This window comes from Salvia splendens, chromosome 17 (assembly GCF_004379255.2).
Source record: "Salvia splendens isolate huo1 chromosome 17, SspV2, whole genome shotgun sequence".
NCBI classification, from domain to species: domain Eukaryota; kingdom Viridiplantae; phylum Streptophyta; class Magnoliopsida; order Lamiales; family Lamiaceae; genus Salvia; species Salvia splendens.
In genome coordinates, this window is record NC_056048.1 from 1,247,887 (window position 1) to 1,270,360 (window position 22,474).

The 22,474-nt window shown below is 36.7% G+C and overlaps 3 protein-coding genes and 1 pseudogene across 4 annotated transcripts; 1 reads left to right on the forward strand and 3 right to left on the reverse strand.

Moving 5' to 3' along the window:
• Positions 1-6,933: 6,933 nt before the first annotated feature.
• On the reverse strand, positions 6,934-8,938 carry LOC121774156. Its single transcript, XM_042171070.1, has 2 exons — positions 8,417-8,938; positions 6,934-7,157 (listed from the first exon to the last, which is right to left on the reverse strand). Exons 1-2 carry the CDS (start codon positions 8,819-8,821, stop codon positions 7,116-7,118), a joined length of 447 nt encoding a protein of 148 aa, XP_042027004.1. The 5' UTR covers positions 8,822-8,938; the 3' UTR covers positions 6,934-7,115.
• A 1,430-nt stretch (positions 8,939-10,368) lies between these two features.
• LOC121774695 (mitogen-activated protein kinase 15-like) lies at positions 10,369-14,760 on the reverse strand. 2 transcript variants are annotated; one of them, XM_042171560.1, is made up of 10 exons: positions 14,406-14,760; positions 13,314-13,722; positions 13,071-13,198; positions 12,902-12,961; positions 12,275-12,424; positions 12,031-12,186; positions 11,709-11,920; positions 11,529-11,630; positions 11,130-11,278; positions 10,369-11,019 (listed from the first exon to the last, which is right to left on the reverse strand). In XM_042171560.1, the coding sequence occupies exons 1-10, from the start codon at positions 14,430-14,432 to the stop codon at positions 10,565-10,567; spliced, it is 1,848 nt and encodes a 615-aa protein (XP_042027494.1). In that variant the 5' UTR covers positions 14,433-14,760; the 3' UTR covers positions 10,369-10,564. The 2 variants fall into 2 exon arrangements, with proteins under 2 accessions (XP_042027494.1, XP_042027493.1); XM_042171559.1 differs by having other exon boundaries at positions 14,299-14,436.
• Positions 14,761-15,475: 715 nt separating this feature from the next.
• Positions 15,476-18,961, reverse strand: LOC121774696 (ribokinase). Its single transcript, XM_042171561.1, has 5 exons — positions 18,265-18,961; positions 16,812-16,997; positions 16,507-16,702; positions 16,316-16,432; positions 15,476-15,699 (listed from the first exon to the last, which is right to left on the reverse strand). The coding sequence occupies exons 1-4, from the start codon at positions 18,868-18,870 to the stop codon at positions 16,338-16,340; spliced, it is 1,083 nt and encodes a 360-aa protein (XP_042027495.1). The 5' UTR covers positions 18,871-18,961; the 3' UTR covers positions 15,476-15,699; positions 16,316-16,337.
• An 830-nt stretch (positions 18,962-19,791) lies between these two features.
• On the forward strand, positions 19,792-22,051 carry LOC121773435 (annotated as a pseudogene).
• Positions 22,052-22,474: the final 423 nt, after the last annotated feature.

Below are 22,474 nucleotides of genomic sequence, written 5' to 3' on the forward strand. Positions count from 1 at the left end.
CTACTCTTAATAAAATTAAAAAATTTGGTAATTTTTATGAAACAAACTAAAAAAAGAAAGTGTGATAGGAGTATCTATTTTGGGATAGATAGAACACTTTCTTTGTCCATAATCAATAGTCTTACTTTTTTTTTTGCTATGTCTATTAAAGTTAAGACGGAAAATCTTCAATTGGCGTCGGAGTTTGAGGACGACAATGAGAAGACAGTGGCGGATTTAGAGGATAGAAGGGGGTTCGAATATTTCGGAGAGTCTGAATATATCTAGAGTTGAATCGAAAAATATCATAATCGTCACTTCTTTCTAAATGTAAAAATATAGTAATACTATTTGTTTTCAGTTCTTGTCATAAAAGATTCAATAGCCTAATAGTTAAAGTATTACTCAACGGATCTAAAAATTTAGAATCAAATCCTCAATAGAAACTTATTTTTTCTTTTCTTTATTTTACTTTATTACATCTTATTAATAAAATAAATCTTTAAAATATTAAATAAAAACGATTCTTCATTTATCTTTATTTCATTAATTTACTCTCCAAATGCACCCTTACAACACTTTATTCCTCTACATTACATCTTATTAATAAAATAAATCTTTAAAATATTTAATAAAAATGATTCTTCATTTATCTTTATGTTATTAATTTACTCGCCAAATGCACCCATGCAACACTTTATTCCTCTATTATTTGTCCTTATCAATATAATTTCTTTAAAATACTTCGAGATCTATTATTTATCTATCTTTCTTTTTTTCTTTTTTTATTAATCCATACATCTTATTATCAAAATAAATTCTTAAAATATTTTATGAAATCTAAACATTTAGTACGATCGAACCTTTTAATTACTTAATAAAATCTAAAAATTTACTATGAGTCCTTTAAATACTTTATAAAATCTAACATGATTTGTGTGGGAAAAGATAAATGTAGTGGAGAGATGGAGGAGAATCACAAGAGGTAGGTGGAAACTTTATTATTGAACTAACATTATATAATAATGAATCAATGATTTCTCACGTGGCTGCGTTTATTTTTAGAAATATTAGTTAGAGCATCCACGATTGGGCGGACGATAGCGCGCCCGATGCATTGGACGCGCTATCGTCCGCCACTGTGGATGCGCGGACGAAGGATGATGCGTCGTCCGCGCCCTAAGCTTAGTCCGCGGACGAAGCGCGGACGATAGGGCATCGTCCGCCCACTGTGGGCGAAGCGGACGATGCAACGCGTTTTAGTTTTTTTTTTTAATTTGAAAATTTTGTTTATATAAATACCCCATCCTTAGATTTCATTTGTAACTTTTCGATTCACTTTCCAACTCTCAAATTACGCTATAAAATAGATTCCGATGGAAACTCAAGTCCTGGTAGCTCGATATTTGGAGATGGCGCACGGTGGCCGGGTACACAACCTGGCGAATATCGGTCGTTCGACGACAACACGCAGTACGACCCCGACTTTAGTACGGATTTGTACGGTCTCTCTGACATGGAGCCGTCTCCAACTCGCCCTGCCGCCCCTTCCCATCGCGCCGCTGCCCCCTCTGCCGACGAGCCCTCGGCCGCCGCCCCCTCCGTCGCTGCCGCCCCAGCCAGAAAGAAGCGGACCAAGCACCGCGCGTACAAGTTGCCACCTCCGGCAATGAATGAATAGTACGCCCCCAGCCGTACGAACTACCAGCCGGATGAAACCCTCGTCTTGGCGAGGTGTTGGGTGGATATATCGGAGGACCCAATATTCGTGAACAACCAAAAGCAGCTCGCGTACTGGGAGCGCATCGCCGAGAGCTACAATGAGGCGAAGCAACCGAGCGCGTACAAGCGCCAAAGGGAGCAGCTTCGCAAGCACCGGGATCAGGTGAAGAAGCAAGTCAACTTGTTAGCGGCGGAGTATGAGAAGTGCTCGAGGGATCAGGGAAGCGGCGAGAGCTTGAGTGACGTGCGTGATAGAGCGCTGTTGTCGTACCAGTCCATGTACGGCGACTTCAAGCATTTCAGCATCTGGGCGCTCTTGAGGGACAACTAGAAGTTCCAAGGCGGGATTCTTCACACCGGTGCGACAAAGAGGACGAAGACCACCGACACTGGTGGTTACACGACCAGCGAAAGCGGAACTCTTCCGGTGGACCTCAACCAGACGTGCACGGAGGAAGAGTGTTCTGGCACACCGATGTCTTCCCGGCGGCGTCCCATAGGCGTCAAGGCTGCGAAAAACAAGGGGAAGGCGAAGGCGACATCCTCCTCGGCTGCCGGCCCCCATCGCCGATCCCTACCCCGAATCCCGGCGACAATTGCCTACTAGGATTTGGCAACGGCCTCGATGGCGCGGAAGTTGTTGGATACGCACAACGCCCTTTATGAAGTGTACGGATCCGACCACAGCCGAATACCTCCAGGGGTTGATCGATGAATTGCGCCGGAAGTTGGGGCTTTTGTAGAATAGTCAATTTTTTTTATTTATAACCATTGTAACTTTTTTTAATCAATGTATTATTTGTCGTTTCTATTTAATCGTTGTGTTTTTTAATTAGTTTGCATTTATATATTTGAAAACATTTAAATTAATTAACAAAACAATAGTAAAAATTATAGGGCGCCCCTTAGGACGCCCCACTGCAGGTGGAAGGGCAGAAGGATAAAGTGCTGACGTGGCGGTGCATAGGGCGAGCTTTAGGGTATCCCTTAGGGTGCCCACTGTGGATGCCCTTAGTAGTGTTGTAGCATACAAATATGCAATATTGGTTTAAAAGATACTCCATTTATAAATTTATTTTTTGTCAAAGATTTTGCCTTGATGATAGATCTACTCAAATGTCTTTATTGAACTATGTACTAGTAAAGACTGAATTTTTTTTTGGATTGTATTTTGTCAAAAGATTTTGATTGGATCGCAGTTCTACTCAAATCTCTTTATTGAACTATGTTGTTAAAGGTAGATTTTTTTGGATTTTATTTTAAGAATTTACTTTGTACTACTATTTTGTCAAAAGAATTTGACTTGATGATAGTTCTACTTGTTGGATATTTTAGTGTAATTAGATTAATTTGATTGATCAACGTGATCATAATGAGACATCAAATAAGTTGAAAGTGCGGAGTGTACACTTATTTGAATTCCTTATGATTAGACGGGGGTTCGGCGGCAGCGCCCCCGAGTAGCGGGGTCCAAGGGGCAGAGCCCCAGGCCAGCTTGGAAATTTTTTTATTTCCATTAAAGTTGTTGTACAGAAAATTCATCCGGAAACGTAATTTCTGAAATTTGAAGGACTATTTTGCAATTTCCTATTCCCGCCAAAAACTGTTAAAACAGTTGTGAAACGAAGACACGCGACACTTCGTTTTCAGTCTCTTCTTATGATTATTTTCTGGGTTCAAAGTTGGGAATCTACATACGAATATCTTCGAAACTTAAATTGTATCCGATCAAATATTAGTAGAACCGCCAAATTGATTTGATCTGAAAGTGTTTCACGCCTTTCAGGACATCCGATTTGTTCACGTTTTGTTTAAACTCCCTAACACTACTCAAATGTCTCTATATATTGAACTGTGTAGTAAATTAAGGATGAATATTTGAATTAGATTTATAGAAAAGTAACATTTTCTTTTTTCTATTCCTTTTAGATTTTAAGAAAAGTAACATGTTTTTTTCCTATTCCTTTTAGGGTCATTTTAAGAGTGGTGCTAAACAGACGCATTACCATTATTTGATTTTAAAAAGCAAATATAGAGTAAAAATTGTGGAATTGTCGAATTTTTTAAGATTTTAAATTTTATGAAATAAAATTTTATATTTTAAATTATTGGTGAATTATGAAAATAAGACAAGAAAATAATAATTTATGCGTACTTTTTTATTTAAATAATTTTAGCGTAAATAATGAGAGAAAGTGAATTAATAGTCATAAATTCGTAATCTCTATTTAGAACCGATGGAAACTGGTTCATAGGTAAAATAATTTACATACTAATTAGAATTATTAATTTATTATTTTTTTTATGAATTTTAATAAAATAATCTTGTTAGGTATAAATCATAATATGGCTGCATAAATTTTATCCAGTTCAAATTACAGTGGAAGAGGCAAAAATCTATTGGTTTACATTTAGAAACAAAGCAACAAGTAAACTCATGTGGTTAAAGTCTGTCAATTTCTTTTATTATGGGTAAAGATAAAAGACATACTAATGTAAACCTTTTATTAACTAACTATACGGTAAAGATTAACTTTATTGATTGCATTTTACGAAAAGTTGAATGATTTATTTTGCGCTAACTTAATTATAAACAAGAGCAAAAAAACTCACTTTAAAAAATTAAGAGAGCCATTGTATTTTTTGTTTAATAATATCCGCAATTAATTACTACTTTGTTCATATTTTAGACATAACTGACTCGTGACTTACTACGACTACATGCACAATTACGAGTTTAAATTGGTAAATTTAGGCTTAAAAAACTCTTTTTTATAACGAAGTCGTTTTTTAGATTTGGTCTACAATTTGTAGAACTAGTTTCATTTAGATATAATCTAATTAGTAGTAGTGATTACTATAATTTTTTGTATGTTAAGGTTTTTAATAATATACTCAAATATGAAGAGGAGTATTACATTAATAGTTTAATTTGGTGCCAATTTTATAATTGTTTTATTAGTAATAGTGGACAAATTTAGCCTTGAGGTTAAAATGCAAAAGAAATAGTATCAAAAATGAAAAATTGCCTCAAATAAAATAAAGATTTATTTAGAAACTTCTGATGCTATTTATTATCGCATGGTATTGCGAATATGCAATCTACATTTACTTGATAATGATGGAGTATCAATTTGATAGTTCACTTTTCTATTAAATGCATTATTCCATTGCTAAATTAAACACAAATTTAGATATGATAATCAACTCAATTAAATTAGGCAGGACAGAGGTGACCGAAACCAATTGAACTAACTTCCGAATTCGAAAGTTTGTAAAATAAATAATTGAAATATTAGTCAATCTATTTCCAACTACACAAGAAATGGGCTGAGAAAATAAAAATAATTATTGATTCACTTAAATTCAAAAAACTAAGATATGACCTTATCCAAAGAAAACATGTTTTTTTAAAACATGAAATTGAATGTGCAGGAGTCATGAGCTTAAAATAAAAATGAAATCATATATTTGCACATAAAATAAACAAAACCAAAGACCTTTGGCTCCTAATTAAAATTTAAACTTGAAAGTGGTACATGAACTAAAACTTGAAGGGATAAACTTTTCATTTCTAATAATAATCCTTTCATTGACAAATTATGGCATTTATACTCATATTTATTACGAATATTGGCATCTAATATCACAAAACTTTTTAAAAATTTGTTTTTTTTCCACGAATTTTGAACTTGACATATAATATATATCACAAATTAACTTAGATAGTTGTTCAATTTTTCCCAAGAACACAAAATTCTGCTACATATGGTTCAATCAACCAATGTATGGGTAGAATTAAAATGAAATCAGGAAGTTAAAGCAACGAAGATATAGCAATTATCTGATATGTCATCGTTTAGAGTGACGACTAGTAATAATAAAAGTGATATTGTCACAAAAACTCTCTGCAATTATAATTAAAATAATACACCAAAGTCATAGCAAGTTCCTCAAATGTAATTGGAGTCGGCACCATCTCCTACAAACCCCAAATAAAAGTATGCTAATTAGTAGGAACAATGTAGTAATGCATAAAAATCATATTTTGTTGTCACATGTTTATTCAGTTCGAAAATATAACACATTGTTTTACATGATGACACTTTGCTTTTTCGATGTATATATATTTTCAAATTAAATAAAAAACCATTCAAATCACAAGTTATTTTTCATTCATTTATTTATTATTATTATTATTTGCTTTTACTTTTCCCATCTTGATTCTTTCCCCTTTCTACAAAATCATGCAAAATGCAGGGCTGAAATGTAGTGTTTGGGAATGGAGTGTTTTTGAGTGGGAGAAATGGTGGGGTATTTATAGGAGTGAAGTTGGCATTTATTGTAATATTCCAAATTTATAAAAATAGAAAATAAAAATAAATATAAGGATTATAATTTTAGTGTATTACTCCATTATTATATGTACAATTTTAAAAATAAGAATAGATCTAGTTCTCCTTCTGTTCCGTAAGGGGCTGTTCGGTTTGCAATCAAATATGTAGTGTGTTTGATTTAATTATGAGATTAAATCTCACAATTGAGAACATGCACTCCGACGCTTTTAGTCTATCCTACACAAGTATCCTACTCAATTGATTAAATCTGCCATATAAATCCATCCATCCCTACTTTACTCCTATCACTTCAGGATTTTATCTTCTAGCTAGCCCCAACACATGCAATAATGTTCTAAAATTCTGCCTTATATATCCACCTGCAATTGCACTCTTTAAAATTTGTAATACCCCAAATTTATAAAATAGAAAATAGAATTAAATATAAGGATTAGAAGCGAAATTGACATTTATTGTAATACCCTAAATTTATAGAAATAGAAAATACTTGAAATAAATATAAGGATTAGAAGTGGAATTGCATTTATTGCAATACCCAAATTTATAAAAATAGAATACATAAATAAATATAAGGATTAGAAACGGAATTGGCATTTATTGTAATATCCCAAATTTATAAAAATAGAAAACGGAAATAAATATAAGAATTAGAAGCAGAATCGGCATTTATTGTAATATCCCAAATTTATAAAATAGAAAATAAAAATAAATATAAGGATTAGAATTTATGGTAGAAAGGCATGTTTCTAATAGGTGGTAGCATGCATCAAAGCCAACACCACTTATTCAGTTTTACTAATCGGGTGTTACATTAATAATCAATTATTTCTACCACTCTGTCATTATATATTTAATTTCACATAATCCAAAATACATAAAATCTAAAGCCCATTGACTTCTAAAATTTAAGCTAGAAAATAGCACATGACCTAAAAGTTGAAAAGTATAAACTTTTCATTTCTAATAATAACCACTTTGTCATCATAGGTTTAATTTTAACATAACCAGATTAGGACAAAACTCTCTGCAAAGTATAATTAAAATAATACACCAAAGTCATAGCAAGTCCCTCAATGTAGTTGCAGCCTGCATCGTCTCCTACAAATCCCAAGTAAAACTATGTTAATTAGTAGGAAAAATGTAGTAATGCATAAGAATCATCTTTTGTTATCACATGTTTATTTAATTCGACAATATAACACATTATTTACATGTCAGTTTGCTTTTTCGATATATATGATTATAATCGAATCAAATAAAAAACCATTAAAAGACGCAATCGGTACTAATATAGAGAAATGACTTCATTTGTCTTTAGCTATTTGGATCACAGAGAAATGTCCAATTCTTATACTTTCTTTCCCTTTTACTATAAATACTCCATCCGTCCCACTTTAGGAGTCCCGGGTTACCATTTTTGGGTGTCCCACTTTAAGAGTCTCGATTAGAATATTCCATAAATGGTATTAGGCTCCACATTTCACTAACATTTTTCTACTTACATTTTATTATAAAACTAATAGTATAAAAAGTAGGACCCACATTCCACTATATTTTTTCACCAACTTTCCTTTACATTTCTTAAAACTCGTGCTGAACTCAATCGAGACTCCTAAAGTGGGACAGAGGGAGTAATAAATATGCCTCACCTTATATTTTATTGTAAAATTAATATGAGTATACAAGTAGGATCCACCTACCACTAACTTATTTAACACACTTTATTTTACATTTCTTAAAACTCATGCACAAATCAAATAGGACTCATAATCAATGAAGTACACCTAGTTTCATATATCACATCCACAAAAATTAGTTAACATGAGGATGGATTCTTTGCGGCAAAATGCGCAACAGAGGATATTATACTCATCTTCCCTATTTAAATGTAAATTAAAAAAAATTAAGTGTATAAAACTCAATGAATGGTAGAAATAAGCACAACATCTCCTTCTATAAATTTTTCCATAACAAGGGATCTATTCGCTGACGAAGGGAGTAGTTTCTTTTTTAATACATTTATATTCTAATGAAGTGGGTCCTAATTTTCATTAATAATATCTTAATTATTTTTTTCTCTATATTTACTAGGTTTACATATTAAAATTTTTATTATCCTCTACAAAGATTATTGTTAGTAGAAATAACTTGGAGATATACAAATGAACCTTGTTCCTATGATCCTACCATTTTATGAATCTTGACACAAATAGTAGACATTTTTGGGATCTTTTAAGCCTAGACCCTATGCGATCACATCTTTCGCCTAGGTTCAAGGTCGAACCAAAAACGATAAAAGTATTCCCTCACGTATATAATATAGTAAATACTAATTTATAGGACATAAAAAAATGGACCTGTTTGCACATGATTCCTTGGTGAAGTGGAGTGCCTCTTTGATCATAGAGAATGAGTCCACTGAACCTCGGCAGCTCACACTTCCCTCCCATCAGAATCGGCCGCTGCCACACCGCCGCCGCCGAGTCGTGGTGGCTCTGCCCCTCCCTCTTCACCAGCACCGGCCGCCGGATCTCCTCCCACTCGATCCGCGGCCGGCTCCACCCCACCGACCCCAGCAGCACCTCCACGCTCCTCCTCGGCGGCGGCGGCGGCGCCTCTTGGTGCACGCGCCGCCGCCGCCGCCGCCACGTGGCGGCGGCAAAACATGCGGCGATGAGTAGGAATGAGGAGCATGTGAATATGGCTATGGCCTTTTGCGTTGAGAGGTTCCATTTGTCTTCTAATTTCCACAATGCTTCCATTTTCTTGAAATTTTAGTGAGATTTGTCGCAAACTCTTCTCTTGTTTTGTATTTTTTTACGAATAATTTTATTTCGACGTTATGATGTGGGAATTGTTTTCATGTGAGATCACCGTTGGGAATTTAATGAGTTACCGTTTGAGGGGCTTCTTAATATCGTTTCACGAGAATGAAGAAACAAATTTTAGGTTGAATTTGTGCAGATAGGGCTAATGCTCTATTACAAATGCTAGCTAGCTAGTTAGGGTGTCACTGTCACACTGTTAGATATTGAGTAAATCTATTCGATTGGTTAAGAATTAGATAGATTGTCATTTAAGACTAAGACTGCTCTAGGTAACAATTTATAAGAGTCATTCAAATAAGACAAAATATAGAATATAAAAATAGATGAAGAATAATTGAAAATGCGTGATGGATCCGCTCTCAAATTCCAACGTGATATCTACCTACTTCGTCTGAAATCCATAGATCGACTCGAATAGTTCAACAATTCGACTAAACATTTATAGTCTAAAACAAAGCTCAACCCAAGTAATATACTCCCTCCGTCGTCCCACTAGAATATGCATTTTTTTTCTTTTTAGTCTGTCCCACAAGTATATACACTTTCCAATTTTAGAAACTCTTTTCTCTCTAATGAGGTGTGACTCATCCCCTACTAACAATACTTTAATTACTTTTTCCATCTACATCTCTCTTGCTTTACCAATTTTACATTAAAACATGTGTCGAACTCAAACTGCATATTATTTGGGGACGGAGGGAGTATAAAATACTCCACCCGTTTCTGAAAAGTATGAACTATTTCTTTTGTTGTCCGTACATGTAAAGTACTCCCTCCGTCCCCTATTAATTGTACACTTTTGTAATTTTCATCCGTCCTCTATTAATTATTTACTTTCACTTTTTACCATAAATGGTAAGTAGATCTCACATTTCACTATCTCATTACATTCATATTTTATTATACAACTAATATATAAAGATGAGACTCCTATTTCACTAACTTTTTCAACTCATTTCCATTACATTTCTTAAAATCTGTGCTGGAACCAAAGTGGACAATTATTGGGGGACGGAGAACGTATGAACTTTCTAATTTTAGAAACTCATTTCTCTCTAATGAGGTGGGACTCATTCTCCATTAACAATACTTTAAAAACTTTTTCTTTTTATCTCTCTTACAATACTTTAAAAACTTTTTCTTTTTATCTCTCTTATTTTTATAATTATGCATTAAAATCTGTGTCAAATCAAATATTCATACTCTTTAGAAACATACTCTTCGGGAACAGATAGAGTAGCATGCAACCTGGCTTTATAGGTTGACTCAAAAATAACAGAGAATGATGTAGGATTGCTATAACAAAATAGTAGTTCCGTTATTTAGTTATCAATTTTTCAACTTTAGAAGTTACTAAAATAAATCCGTTTTTCAAATGTATGTAGGAGTATATTTTTATTCAATATTTGAGATTTTACTTATTTTTTAATTTATTTTACTTGTACACTTGAAATATGTGTTTTTATCATTTTTGGTCAGTATAAAGCAGTAGCAATTTAGCAGATTGGATATATGAATAAATGAAGGGTTGCTATACAATGAACTAAAACTAGAAGACTAAGACAACCTTCTTTCTCACAAACAGATCATAATGAAGCTACGTCGAGAGCCGGTTACATCCCTTTTTGCCCCGAGTCATCACAAAGGAAACCCATCACCATGCAACCGAATCATCTCTCATGTAAGTCCGAGTTGAACGGCACCAACCTCACGAGCAGCAGCAGCAGCAGCTCCCGCTGCAACCAACTGACTCTGCGCTTGCAACAATTTCGCATCAATAGCAAATCGTCCGTTCAACATTCCTGCTTTCACTTGAGACCGGTAGTATGGATTGCTATTTATGTCGAAACTCGTGCAGGAGTTCAATTTAGATGGGGTGTATTGAGCTTGTCCTTTAGAATCAATCTCAAGACCCGTGCCGTTTATTGATTTAACTGCTTGTTTCAGCTGAGATGCTTCCATCTCGGATGCTATCCGACTATACTTCCCTGAGTTACTTCTGTGATAACAATGTGGAGAGATCGACTGATGAAGGATAGCATTCTGGACATATATCCTACCGTCATGACTATCATTTGCATATCTGGCATTTTCATAAGGTAAAACCGGCCCAGCTGGTCTTGCTGGTTTTGCTGCAACGGTTAAAGAGCTCGTTAGCATAGAAAAGACAATACACTTGCACACAAACTTCTCACAAGCCAGTTTAGTGGCCACAAATTTAAAGGTAGGGATCCTTCAATACCATTAGGTGCCCTTGGTGGCGGCCGCATAACCTTTGATATATCCCCTGAAATGGCAGCAGTTGACATTTCTCCAGTGATTTGACGACTATCGAATGTACAATTGTTTCCTACTGGTTTGGGAGGAATTGGACAGGAATTTACTGTAGACCTGCACAAAGATAAAATAAAGGATCAAGGCCTTGTTCGGTTATTAAACGTAAGCTAGTATATGTATGAATGGACGCTAGGCATAAGAAACTATATCAATAGGAGAGTAATGAATAAGTCAGTCACATGTATTCAATAGAATAAAAAACGAAGACCACAGAAATATCAACTTAGTGCATCTTCCCCTAAAAACAGCCAAGAGAGTTGCTCCTTCAACAAGTAAAACTTGAATCCAGAAATTAAAGGTCAACCTTGGAAGAGATGCATGCTTTCTCTCAGGAGGAATCACAGGCCCATTTTTCCCAATATTTTCCTCAAGGTAAGCAAATTGCTTCTTGAAATTACCAATGGCACTGAAAAAACACATAAACCAAAGTAAGAATCATATCAAAATGTCGATAAGCATGGACAAGTTAAGAATGATTTGGCACCTAGGATAGAGAAAACTCGTGCCACCGTTTCCTGATATGTAATCCCTCAATAATTGAGGATGGTACTCCAATACTTCCCGGAATATTAATTCCCTAATATCTTCCTTTGTCACTCTTCGTCTTTCAAACTCAAATTCCAATTTTGAGATTGGCTGACAAGATGGCTCCCGCTCAATTTTAGACAGCCCCTTGAAGTAGGGATCAGATAGCGCCTAGTGTCCAAATAAACCAAAATAAGTACAGACTGATATTATATAAAAAAAAGTCAAATGATATACGAATGATTAAAAGCAATATCATGATCTATTCAGGCACCAAGTACCTCTTCGGCACTTGGGCGATCCTTTGGATCAAATGACAACATCTTCTCCAATAATTTGAGAGCCAGAGGATCTGCATTTGGGAATTTCTCAGTAAAAGGCACTGGGCGCTTTTCTGTCAAATCCAACAAATACTTCCTTGCTTTCTCATTGCGTACCTACATCCAGGAGCACAACATTATGCCCCACAGTTTTGAGAGTTTTATGCATAAAAATAATCTACATAAAGGTATTTCTGTTCAGTACCCCAGAAATTGTATCCGAAGAAGGTGTCCCAAGAAGATCAGTAATTAAATCCAGCTGCTGCACAACACTTTTACCAGGAAACAAAGGCTTGCCCGTCAAGACTTCGGCAAAGATACAGCCTATGCTCCAAATATCAATTGCAGGAGTATACTGCAAGAAAGTATGAAAAAGATAAATGAGAATTTAGAAGAATAAAGTAAGAAATCCATTATGAAAAACCACCTGACACAATTTACCTCTGAAGAATACAAATATCAACTTCCAGGATAATTCAATAGCCCTCCCTGAACAAAAATTGTTTTTTAATCTACAGCACTACTAATTTCACTAGACATGATCAGAAGCTAAGACATAAAGATATATAATAAGAACTAAATCCTTTCAAACTTCTATCACCAGCAAAAAATTAAAATCACTAAGGAAATTCCAATACTAATAACCCAAGATGTCCTGTGAGCCAATTATGATTTGCAAGGAAATTGTTTTCATGATTGACATTGGCGCAATATTCTTATTCCACAGATTAATGATATTTGATTGTTTAAATGCAAACCATAACATTGGAACTTTGCAGTCAAATCTTAATTGAGAAAGGAATGAAGGTGATAACATGCCATGTTTTATTACCTTAGAGAAGAAAGAACCACACAGCTCCGGAGCCCTGTACCATCTTGTAGCAACATAATCCTGCAAGCAGAACAAATCGTTCAGAAAGTTTACCCTTTCGTCACTATCGCAAAAGTAAAAGAAATAGAGACGCCCTAATCCTATAATGACTTCTACAGAAAATATGTACCGTCCAAAAACTTGTTGTTGGAGCATCACTGAAAGCCACTCTTGCTAGTCCAAAATCACATATTTTAAGTTTGCAGTTGGCATTTGCCAGTATATTCTTTGGTTTGAGATCCCGATGAAATACATTGGCTGGCAAAAACATTAGTTAATAAAAGAAAAGACAATCAATACATTCCATGATGAAACCAAAAAACACAGACAAAGGTTTTATCTATAGTATCCCCTAGTGCAGTGGATGAGTTACCTGTATGCATAAATTTAAGAGCCCGTAACATCTGGTAGAGGAAAAATCGATGATGCTCATGTGTCAAGTCATCATTAGCTTTTATGACTTGATGAAGGTCTGACTCCATAAGCTCAAAAACAACATAAATGTCTCTGAAGTCCCTCCTAGAGGGTGGTAAAATGATTCGTTTAATTTCCACAATATCAGGATGGCGTAACAGCCGTAGCAACTTAATTTCACGCAAAATCCGAATCGCATCAGACATGTGCTCAAAAATGTCTGTTATTTTCTTTATAGCTACTTTTCCTCCTGTATGTGTATCAATTGCAGCACAAACAACTCCATAGCTGCCCTTTCCAATAATTTCAAGAATCTTATATCTATTTGCATCTCCATAGTCGGTAAAGAATTCTGCTTCCTTCAGGATCTGACAAAACAATAGCGTGACGCGACCATGCAACAAATTAGCATTATTATCATTTTTAAGTACATAATGTTCAACTTCAGAATAAGATGTAAAACTTTTTATTCACAAATTTACATCTAAAAAAATGAAAGTAGCAAAGATCAAAGAGACAAGGAAAGAAGAAAGTACAATAAAAAAGTATATTCAATCACACCCCCACAAGCTGTCAATGGAAAAAATAGCTTAAACCGTGAAGCTGTAAACAGTGTCATCAATATATACCCCCTGTTTGTTATAGTCAGAAGACTTAATCCTATATTTTCCACATAAAGTTCCAAAATAATCAAACAAAGTACGGCTGTCTAACCTATCAAACACATAGCTAGCCGACAGAAATTTGAATTTCAAAACCACAAGTCAAATGAGAATTCAATTTTGACAAACAGAAGCATTTAATTCACTCCAAACTTTCTCCATAATCATAAAAATCTGGTTCTATCGGCAATTTTTCCATGACAACAGAATCGAGAGAAATCGCAGAACTCGATCTATAATCCAAAACAAAGCTTTGAAATACAAAAAAAAATAGCACCATACTTCCGGAGAAGAAGGAGATAAGATCACAATTTCTATTTCCATTTCAACGTTCCAACAAAAGGCCAAAACAGCAGTGATTCACGCACGCGCAACGAAACCTAACAAACCTTCTTCCCTTGATCTTGCAGCGGCATACTTCCTTCCTCTTCCCTAAATAAACAAACCGCGCCGCCCTAGCTCCTCGATCCGATCGGATCAAAGCTACAATCCTTCCACAAAAAAAATCACTAATCACGAAGCGAAAACGCCGAGCTATATACTAACGAGAAATCAGCTGCATTTGCAGTGCACCGCACCCGAACAAACAAATCCTCCCTGAACAGAGCAAATCGGTGGAGAAAAAAGGTAGAAACTTGGAAGGGATGAGTAAAATTAGGGTTTGGAAATGTGAAGATTGGGATTGAGAAATGAAGAAGAAGCTAAAGTGATTTCACAAGTATGTGGCTTAGCGTGATTTCGGATTTTTTAACTTTTATTATTTTTATTTTAATATAAATGCGTTAGTTAATAACGATTAGGTGGAAGTGAAGTGTACGTAGCAACTACCAACGTTATACGTACAACGGTACAACTGCCTTTTTGGAGATAAGATTACGTTTTTACCCCCACCCCCAATCCGAAATCTGCATAACCCACTAGTAGTCGGTAAACATACATCGCTTTCATTGCAGCAAAAAGGCGATTCCGTCGCCTTGGCGGCCCCCACACTTCGGCCCGATATCATGTAAAGGGGTTCAATCGGGGTACGCAGATGGAAGCAACTACACGACAGTAGTGGGATTCAAACCCCAGGCTCATTGCAGCAAGATCTGTCCCTCCGTTGCCAACTGCGCTACGCCCTTGCGGGCACATCGCTTCCAATTTAGACGTTTAATGTTCAATTGGAGTTTTATTTGTGTGTTTCAGATACAGACACATACCCTAGTTCAAGAAACCGGTGGTGTCTGCAAAAACCATTTGTGTTCTGACCAATAAAAAAAATATGACTCGTGAAGTGTTGGATGATAATGAGACATGTTCAAAAGTATGTGCATGATCTTAATCAGAATCAGATTTGTTATTAAGTGATAAAAAAAATTTTAAGTATGAGTTATTAATTGGTAGTACTATATAACTACTCAACAAACGAATCTTGTAAGTGTGTGGATAATGGATAGTATATTGAAGAAACATGCTATAAGACATAAAAATTTAAAATCAAAATTTCAAAAACCCCAACAATACTCATTGTCAAGAAAGACAAACACCACCACATGATTTATTGATAAAGTTATATTCTAAAAAAATAACAAAAAAAATATGTGCAGTTAACAACTTCAAATTAGTTTTGAGGAGGAATGATATGATCCAGAGTTTGCAAGCCTGCAAGCAGTGGAAGTTCGGATGACGATGACGCTTGTCCTGCACCAAATACGCGAGTTTAGAGGTGCGAAGAATGAACGGAGAATGAGTGTATTTATAAATGAAAATTAAGAATACGAATAAGCGAGAACGCCGTTGGAGGACTTTTTTTTTTATAATCTGATTTTTTAATTATTGAAAAAATTAAAAATCCGGCCACATGGCGGACTCAGATTGGGCAACGAAGTGATGTGGTCTTACACGCCCCGGTGTAAGAGTGCTTCGGCATTTGAGCACATTGTTGCTGATGCCCTTCACAAAACCAACAATACATACAATGATACAACTCAACCCGGTTAATTCGAGTCGGGACATGCAAAGATGCAATTTTTCACCCATAGAAGAAAAAACAAAGGAATATTCAAGATTTTAATACTCCCCCCGTCACATGAAAATATGAACTTTGGAAGGTCCGAGTTTTAATCTACAATTAGTAAAGTAAGAGAGATAAAACGAAAAAATTGATTGACGTATTGTTAATGGAGTATATGAAAGTGCACAATTTTAAGAGACGGACTAAAATGAAAGATTAAGCCGGGTTTTTAAATATGTGTCGGGGTGGCATTCGGGCATTTGTTTCTGCAGATAAGCAAGAAAACCGGATCGAGAAGAACACCTCTTATTACGCCCCTGGTGAGCTAATAATGCATCTGGATAAGATTCGAGACTGATTTCCTGTCGGGCATGCTCGGGATGGCACCCTTTACTTGCACACAAAGCGAAGCCGCAGCGGCTGATAACACAATCCGTAACTTTGTCAGACTGAGCTTTAACTAAGAGAGAGTCGAAAGCGATAGCCGAACATACCAGCAAATTCCAGGCACTCTTTCTTGGGCTTTCCCTCCACGAGGGCGACAGCAAAAGCAGCAGTGAAAGTATCGCCAGCTCCTGTCGTGTCAACCACTTTCGGAGCTGATATGATCGGTTGTCTCATTGGTTCCTTCCCTTCCGTGAAAAGTACCGAGCCTTTGGCTCCAAGTTTCACGAGCACTTCCTTAACACCCTAGAAAAAAACCGGAAAAAGTTGAACGACTGTTGGAGAAGTTCTTAAATAAACGGGGCAATGCCAATCAAGGAAGAAACATCAGAAACGAATGCGATATGCCACCAACCATTTCGTGGCATTTCCCTGCAGCTTGGCTGATCTGCTCAAAGCTTTCCGTGGGCATATTTGTTAGACGAGCAAGCTCAGATTCGTTTGGACTCAGAATATCGATAAACTGGAGTAGCTCCGGAGGGATTGGAGCATCAACTCCCCCGGCATCCAAGATGACTGGAACACCAGACCTCCGTGCAGCCTGAATGCACGAGAAATATTTAGCACGTGCCTTGTTAAAATCATTCGACACAAATGCATCATTTGTCATAATCTATCTGTCACATACACAAATTATTAACTATTTCTGTTATTCACTTTTCTTGAGCAGCCATACACAGCATTAACAAGAAATTTGAACATCAAGAAACAATTTTCTAAAGCAGCATCTAACTCTAATTTTGGAAAACCAAATGCATCCCTTTGACAATGACGATGCCAAGTTCTCACCTTTCAGTCTCCACGCGGAGAAGATATCATCATTCAAGAAAATGGTTCGTGACAAATAGCGAAAAATAAAGCCTACAAGAAAAGAAATAATAGCATATAAACTACACCAAATTCTGATCTTTCACATCAACTTAAATCTTTGTGGCAGAATGAATTTTCAGTTCAATCTATTATGGCACCGGCTTTTACTTAACAAAACATCGTCGTTTTGGACTGAAATACGAACCCTGCTCACGATCAAATCAAATTAAGAGTTCAGCCATTATTATAAGGGCTATTGTTCGCTAATATCATAAACTATGACATCTGGAAAAAGTCATGAACTTTGTTGTGGCTGGGATTTCCCACAATATGTTTCCGGGGAAATTGAACCATATGTGGCCTTTACCAAATCAAATCTGATCAAAGGAGAAGAAATCGATGCAAATGACTAACAAGGGCACTGAACACTCAACTCAATATCATCTGAGAACAAGTAAAAGTTTATGTTGAGGTTTAATCGCAATGGTTTGCAAGCTATTAAAAACGACACCATTGCTTTTCCTGTGCGATTAGTCCACTTATACTATCCGACTATATTTCATTACGGGAATTACCAAACACTATCAAAATTCATGACTTTTACCATCAGATTATAAGTTCGGTCATAAAATTAGCAACCAATAGCCCTTATTATAACCAGAATTCGATCAAAGTTCATTAATTTACACCATATTAGCCATTGTATCAAACCTAGTTACACACAACGTTTGCTCGTAAGCTATTATAAATGACACCATTGCTTTCCCCTTTGCGATTAGACTATCCGATCATATTTCATTGGGTAAAATCCCAAACACTATCAAGATTCATGACTTTTACTATCAAGTTTAAAGTCCGTGGGAAAATCTGAAATTCGGTCACAATATCACCAACCCAATAGCCCTTATTATAACCAGAATTCGATCAAACTTCGTTAATTTACGAGTATATCACAATTAAAAAGTGCTACTATGAAAAGGGCCAAAAAAAGATCTCACCTTTGCAACCTGAATGTTGACAAAATCAGGAATCTCCCTCTGCAGCAAAACAATCCCGGCACTCTCCACCACCGCCACATCCTCCGCCGCCAAGCTCTCAGGCCACCCGGCCATATTCGCCCCACCCACAATAATAATCGAGTTCTGCCCATCCGGCTGCAGCATCACCACCGCGTGGCCGGTAGGAGCCCCCGCCACCGTGGTCAACCTGTCGAGCGCCACGCCGCCGCCCTGGAGCGCCTCCACGATGAGGCGGCCGTGGGCGTCGGGCCCCACCTGGCCCACGAAGTAGGTCGGGTAGGCCAGGCGGCCGCCGCAGACGGCCTGATTGGCGCCCTTGCCGCCGGCGAGGGTCTGCCCCGTGGCGGCGGAGATGGTCTCGCCCTCGCGGGGGAGGCGCTCGATCTCGACGTAGATGTCGGCGTTGGCGGACCCCACCACCACCAGCGGCGGAGGGGAGGGGGCGGGGGAGGATTTGAGGGAGAAGGAAGGGGTGGGGAGAGGAGGGGGGCGGAATTGGGCGGATTGGGGGTGGATTTGGGGGGTTTCGAGGTTGGGGGATTGGGGATATGGTTTTGGGGTTGAGAGGGCTGCGAATGCTACCATTTTGGGGATTGATTTTCTTCTTCTTCTTCTTCTTGATTTTGTGTGTGTGTGTTTTACTGTGTGTGGAAGGACTGGAGAGTTGAGCAACTTGAGCTGAGTGACGGCTGATGCTGGATTTTGTTTTGATTAAAAAATAATTGTTTTTATCTGAAATTTATTATTATTAGTTTGATGATTAGATCTTCATAGGTTTATATTTTATCCATCCTTGGTTGAATTTATCGTTAATCTCTATAATTAATTAATTATATTGGTTTTATATCATAATTGATATGGATCATAACTTTCGATATGTGATTTAGTAAGTTGAGAAAAATATGATGGAATTGATATTATTGTGGATAAAAAGATACGTTGATATATGATGTGGGAGGATCATTCCTTTGCCTTGATTGAAAATAAGATACTACTACTATATCTTGGTTCTTATCCATTTATTTAACCAAAACTCTATCATATGTAATGTTTTATTTATAAGCCCCACCATTTTTAATTAATTCTTGTTTTATTTATTTTGAATTTTATCTAATTCTTCTGATAAATTATTAGAAAAAATCCCATCAAAATATTGAAAGATATATTTTCAAATAAATTTAAAATATAGTTCCTACTCCATATTTTTCTATGGGATAACATAATATTCTCCCAAAGAAAAAAAAATCAAGTCTCCACACTGGTTGCTGCTGACGTGGACTGTAAAGCCTTCAATCCTACACGGATGGATACGCATTCGCCATCTGTTCGAAAAAATTCCGCTGCGGAAACATTTCAAGGCGCCAAAATCACAATCCAATAAGAGCCCGACATTTTGACATGAAGATCAACAGCTGGTTAATTACGCGGTGGAGATTGCAGGGTGCACCAATTTACAATGAGCTCGCACACACCAAAATAAACCAAAAGCTTAGAAGCATAAGCAGTTGCCTGTGGAATTCAATGAGCTTATTCTAGAAGATGGGGTGCTACGCCATAGTCAAAACCAATTTGGCCAGTCTTGTTAATCCCCACTCTACTGCAAAATCCCATTTCGGTTTAGGCAGTAAGCGTCAGATTTCACTTGCCTTTGGTGAGAAATCGTTTCACACAATCAGAAGCAGGCCGCTCTTCTCTGTTTTGCCATGGGCTCTTCATCCTCCTCTCAGAAACAAGATAGCTCTCAAGGTCTCTCTCTCTCTCTAGATTTATAGAAATTCCTGTTTGATTGTGCTCTCAAGTTTAGCATATTTGTTGGTGGAAGTCCTTTTCTTGGATTTGGGAGGGATAAAGATTGAATTTTTTGAGGATAAGAGGTTTCATTGATATATTTTTGGTGATTTTGTTGATGGGCAAAAGTGTGGATTTAATACTTGTTATGCAACTTGTGTTCATGACATTAACCAGCACAATTGTAATTTTTTCTTTTTTTTTTCAATTAGTAATAGTGTGTGAGTTGTGAACTTGTTATAGATGGATGTGCTATTAGGAGTGAGACTGAAGGGCCTCTCTTTCTATATTCATATAAATTCCTGTTTGATTGCAATGTTTAAAAAAAAGAATCTTTGAGCATTTTCAAGTTTAACATATTTCGACTTGAACATATTTGTCAGTTTGGAGTAGATAAAGATTGATTTTTTGGAGGATAAGAGGTTTTTGGTGATTTTGGTTTAGTTGATTACATTGGTTATTTGGAATTCTAGAGAGACTTTATGCTAAAAATTCATGGGGTACTTGAGCCTTGATGATTTGTTGGTTGATAGCTTAGATGTTGGAATGAAGCCATTTTACTGCCAAACAAGCTGTAGTTTTTGACATCATAGAGTTGTTGATGATGTTTTTAAATTTACTAAATGTTGTTGTATAGGTAGGACTAGTGACATTCTTCTTGTTGTGAGTGTGGTGCAGAGGCGGGAAACACGAATTACAGTTCAGTAAGTGAAGCAGAGTGGAGAAAGAAGCTTACCGATCAGCAGTTCTATGTCACTAGACAGAAGGGCACCGAGAGGGCATTCACCGGGTACATATGATCTCCTCGTAGGAATATTCATGTTTCTTGTTCTTCTACTTTATGAATATGTGTGAGTCATCGTTTAGGAGTCGCTAGCTTCGTATGAACTTCACGGTTTCCTTGGATTGATTGTGTGTGCAGTGTGTGTATTGTGCATTTATGTGTGCAGCGTGTGTTCCGTATGTGTATTGTGTGATCAATGATGTGCATATGCAGTGTGTGTATCGTGTATGTAGTGTCGAGTGCGATGTTTGTTTTGTAGGTAGAATTGAGAAGGTTTCAATTCCAAATCCATACATTTTTGTAGCCAAACAGTGCATTTAGAATTGAAGGCTCCAATTCCAAATCCATCCCCGATTCCATGCTACCAAACGCTAGGGATCTTGAGAATCGTGTAGTTGCATCTCATGCCAATCTTTGTGAGCCCGATCATTGCGTATGATTGACACGTATTCCTTTTAGTGTCGTCCCACTATTAATTGAGACGACGGGATAACATTGTCTAGTCATATCCTATTTCCAGAGAATACTGGAACACGAAAACCACCGGGACGTACCATTGCATCTGCTGCGACACTCCTATGTTCGAGTGAGTATCCCTCGTATATACATTCAAACATTCCCTACTACTCGGGATCTCGTATTTGTGTCTGAACCCCATGCGTCCCGTGTCCTAGGTCGTCAACCAAATTCGACAGCGGGACCGGATGGCCCTCGTACTACCAGCCTGTGGGAAACAACGTGAAGTCGAAGCTGGACCTGTCTATCATCTTCATGCCGCGTCAAGAAGTTCTCTGTGCAGTCTGCGATGCTCATCTCGGCCACATCTTCGACGATGGCCCTCCGCCTACGGGAAAACGCTACTGCATCAACAGGTTGTGTGTAGAAAAAATCCATGGCATTGCCTTTCAATCTCTCTTTTTTATTTTTCTGCTAACTGGTTACCATTTTTTTCCTGTTGAATTTTGCAGTGCTGCCCTTAAACTAAAGCCTAAGTAGATTTTGGCTTTTTAAGAAGAAACAAAGTCAGCAATAATATGGTTACAAATGCTGGATTTTGTAATTAGTATTTATATTCATAAAAAGTTGCCTCAGATTGGCTGTGAGAGAGCTGTTTGTGTTGTAACATGTTACATTTATTTCATGTGTATATTACTTTGGATCTGATTGGAGAGAATAAAGTGTAATGTTGTTGAATGAGCTGTATACTTATAAGATATCTCTCCTGAATTTTAATCTAAACCGATCACGAGACTCGTTCTTCTAAGGTGGTGTTCGGTTTGATCGAATAAAGAATGGTGTTCAGTTAGGTAAATATCGCCGGGGGCTTAATTTTGAAATAATGTCGCGTGGAATCGGTCTTACTTTATGAGTCTTGGCCTCTCCATGTGCCTAATTCGTCTTGAGAGAATAGGTTTGGATCTGATTTGGGAGAATATATTACAATGTTCTTGAATGAGTTGTATACTTAAATGATCTCTTTAATCGATTAAATAAAAATTGAGTCTTATGAATATTGTTTAGCTAGGTAAATAGTCTCTTAGCTAAAGACAAGACTATCAATATGTTGTAATACGATCTCTATGTTATGGAGTGTTGCACACGCATCTTATAAAATGT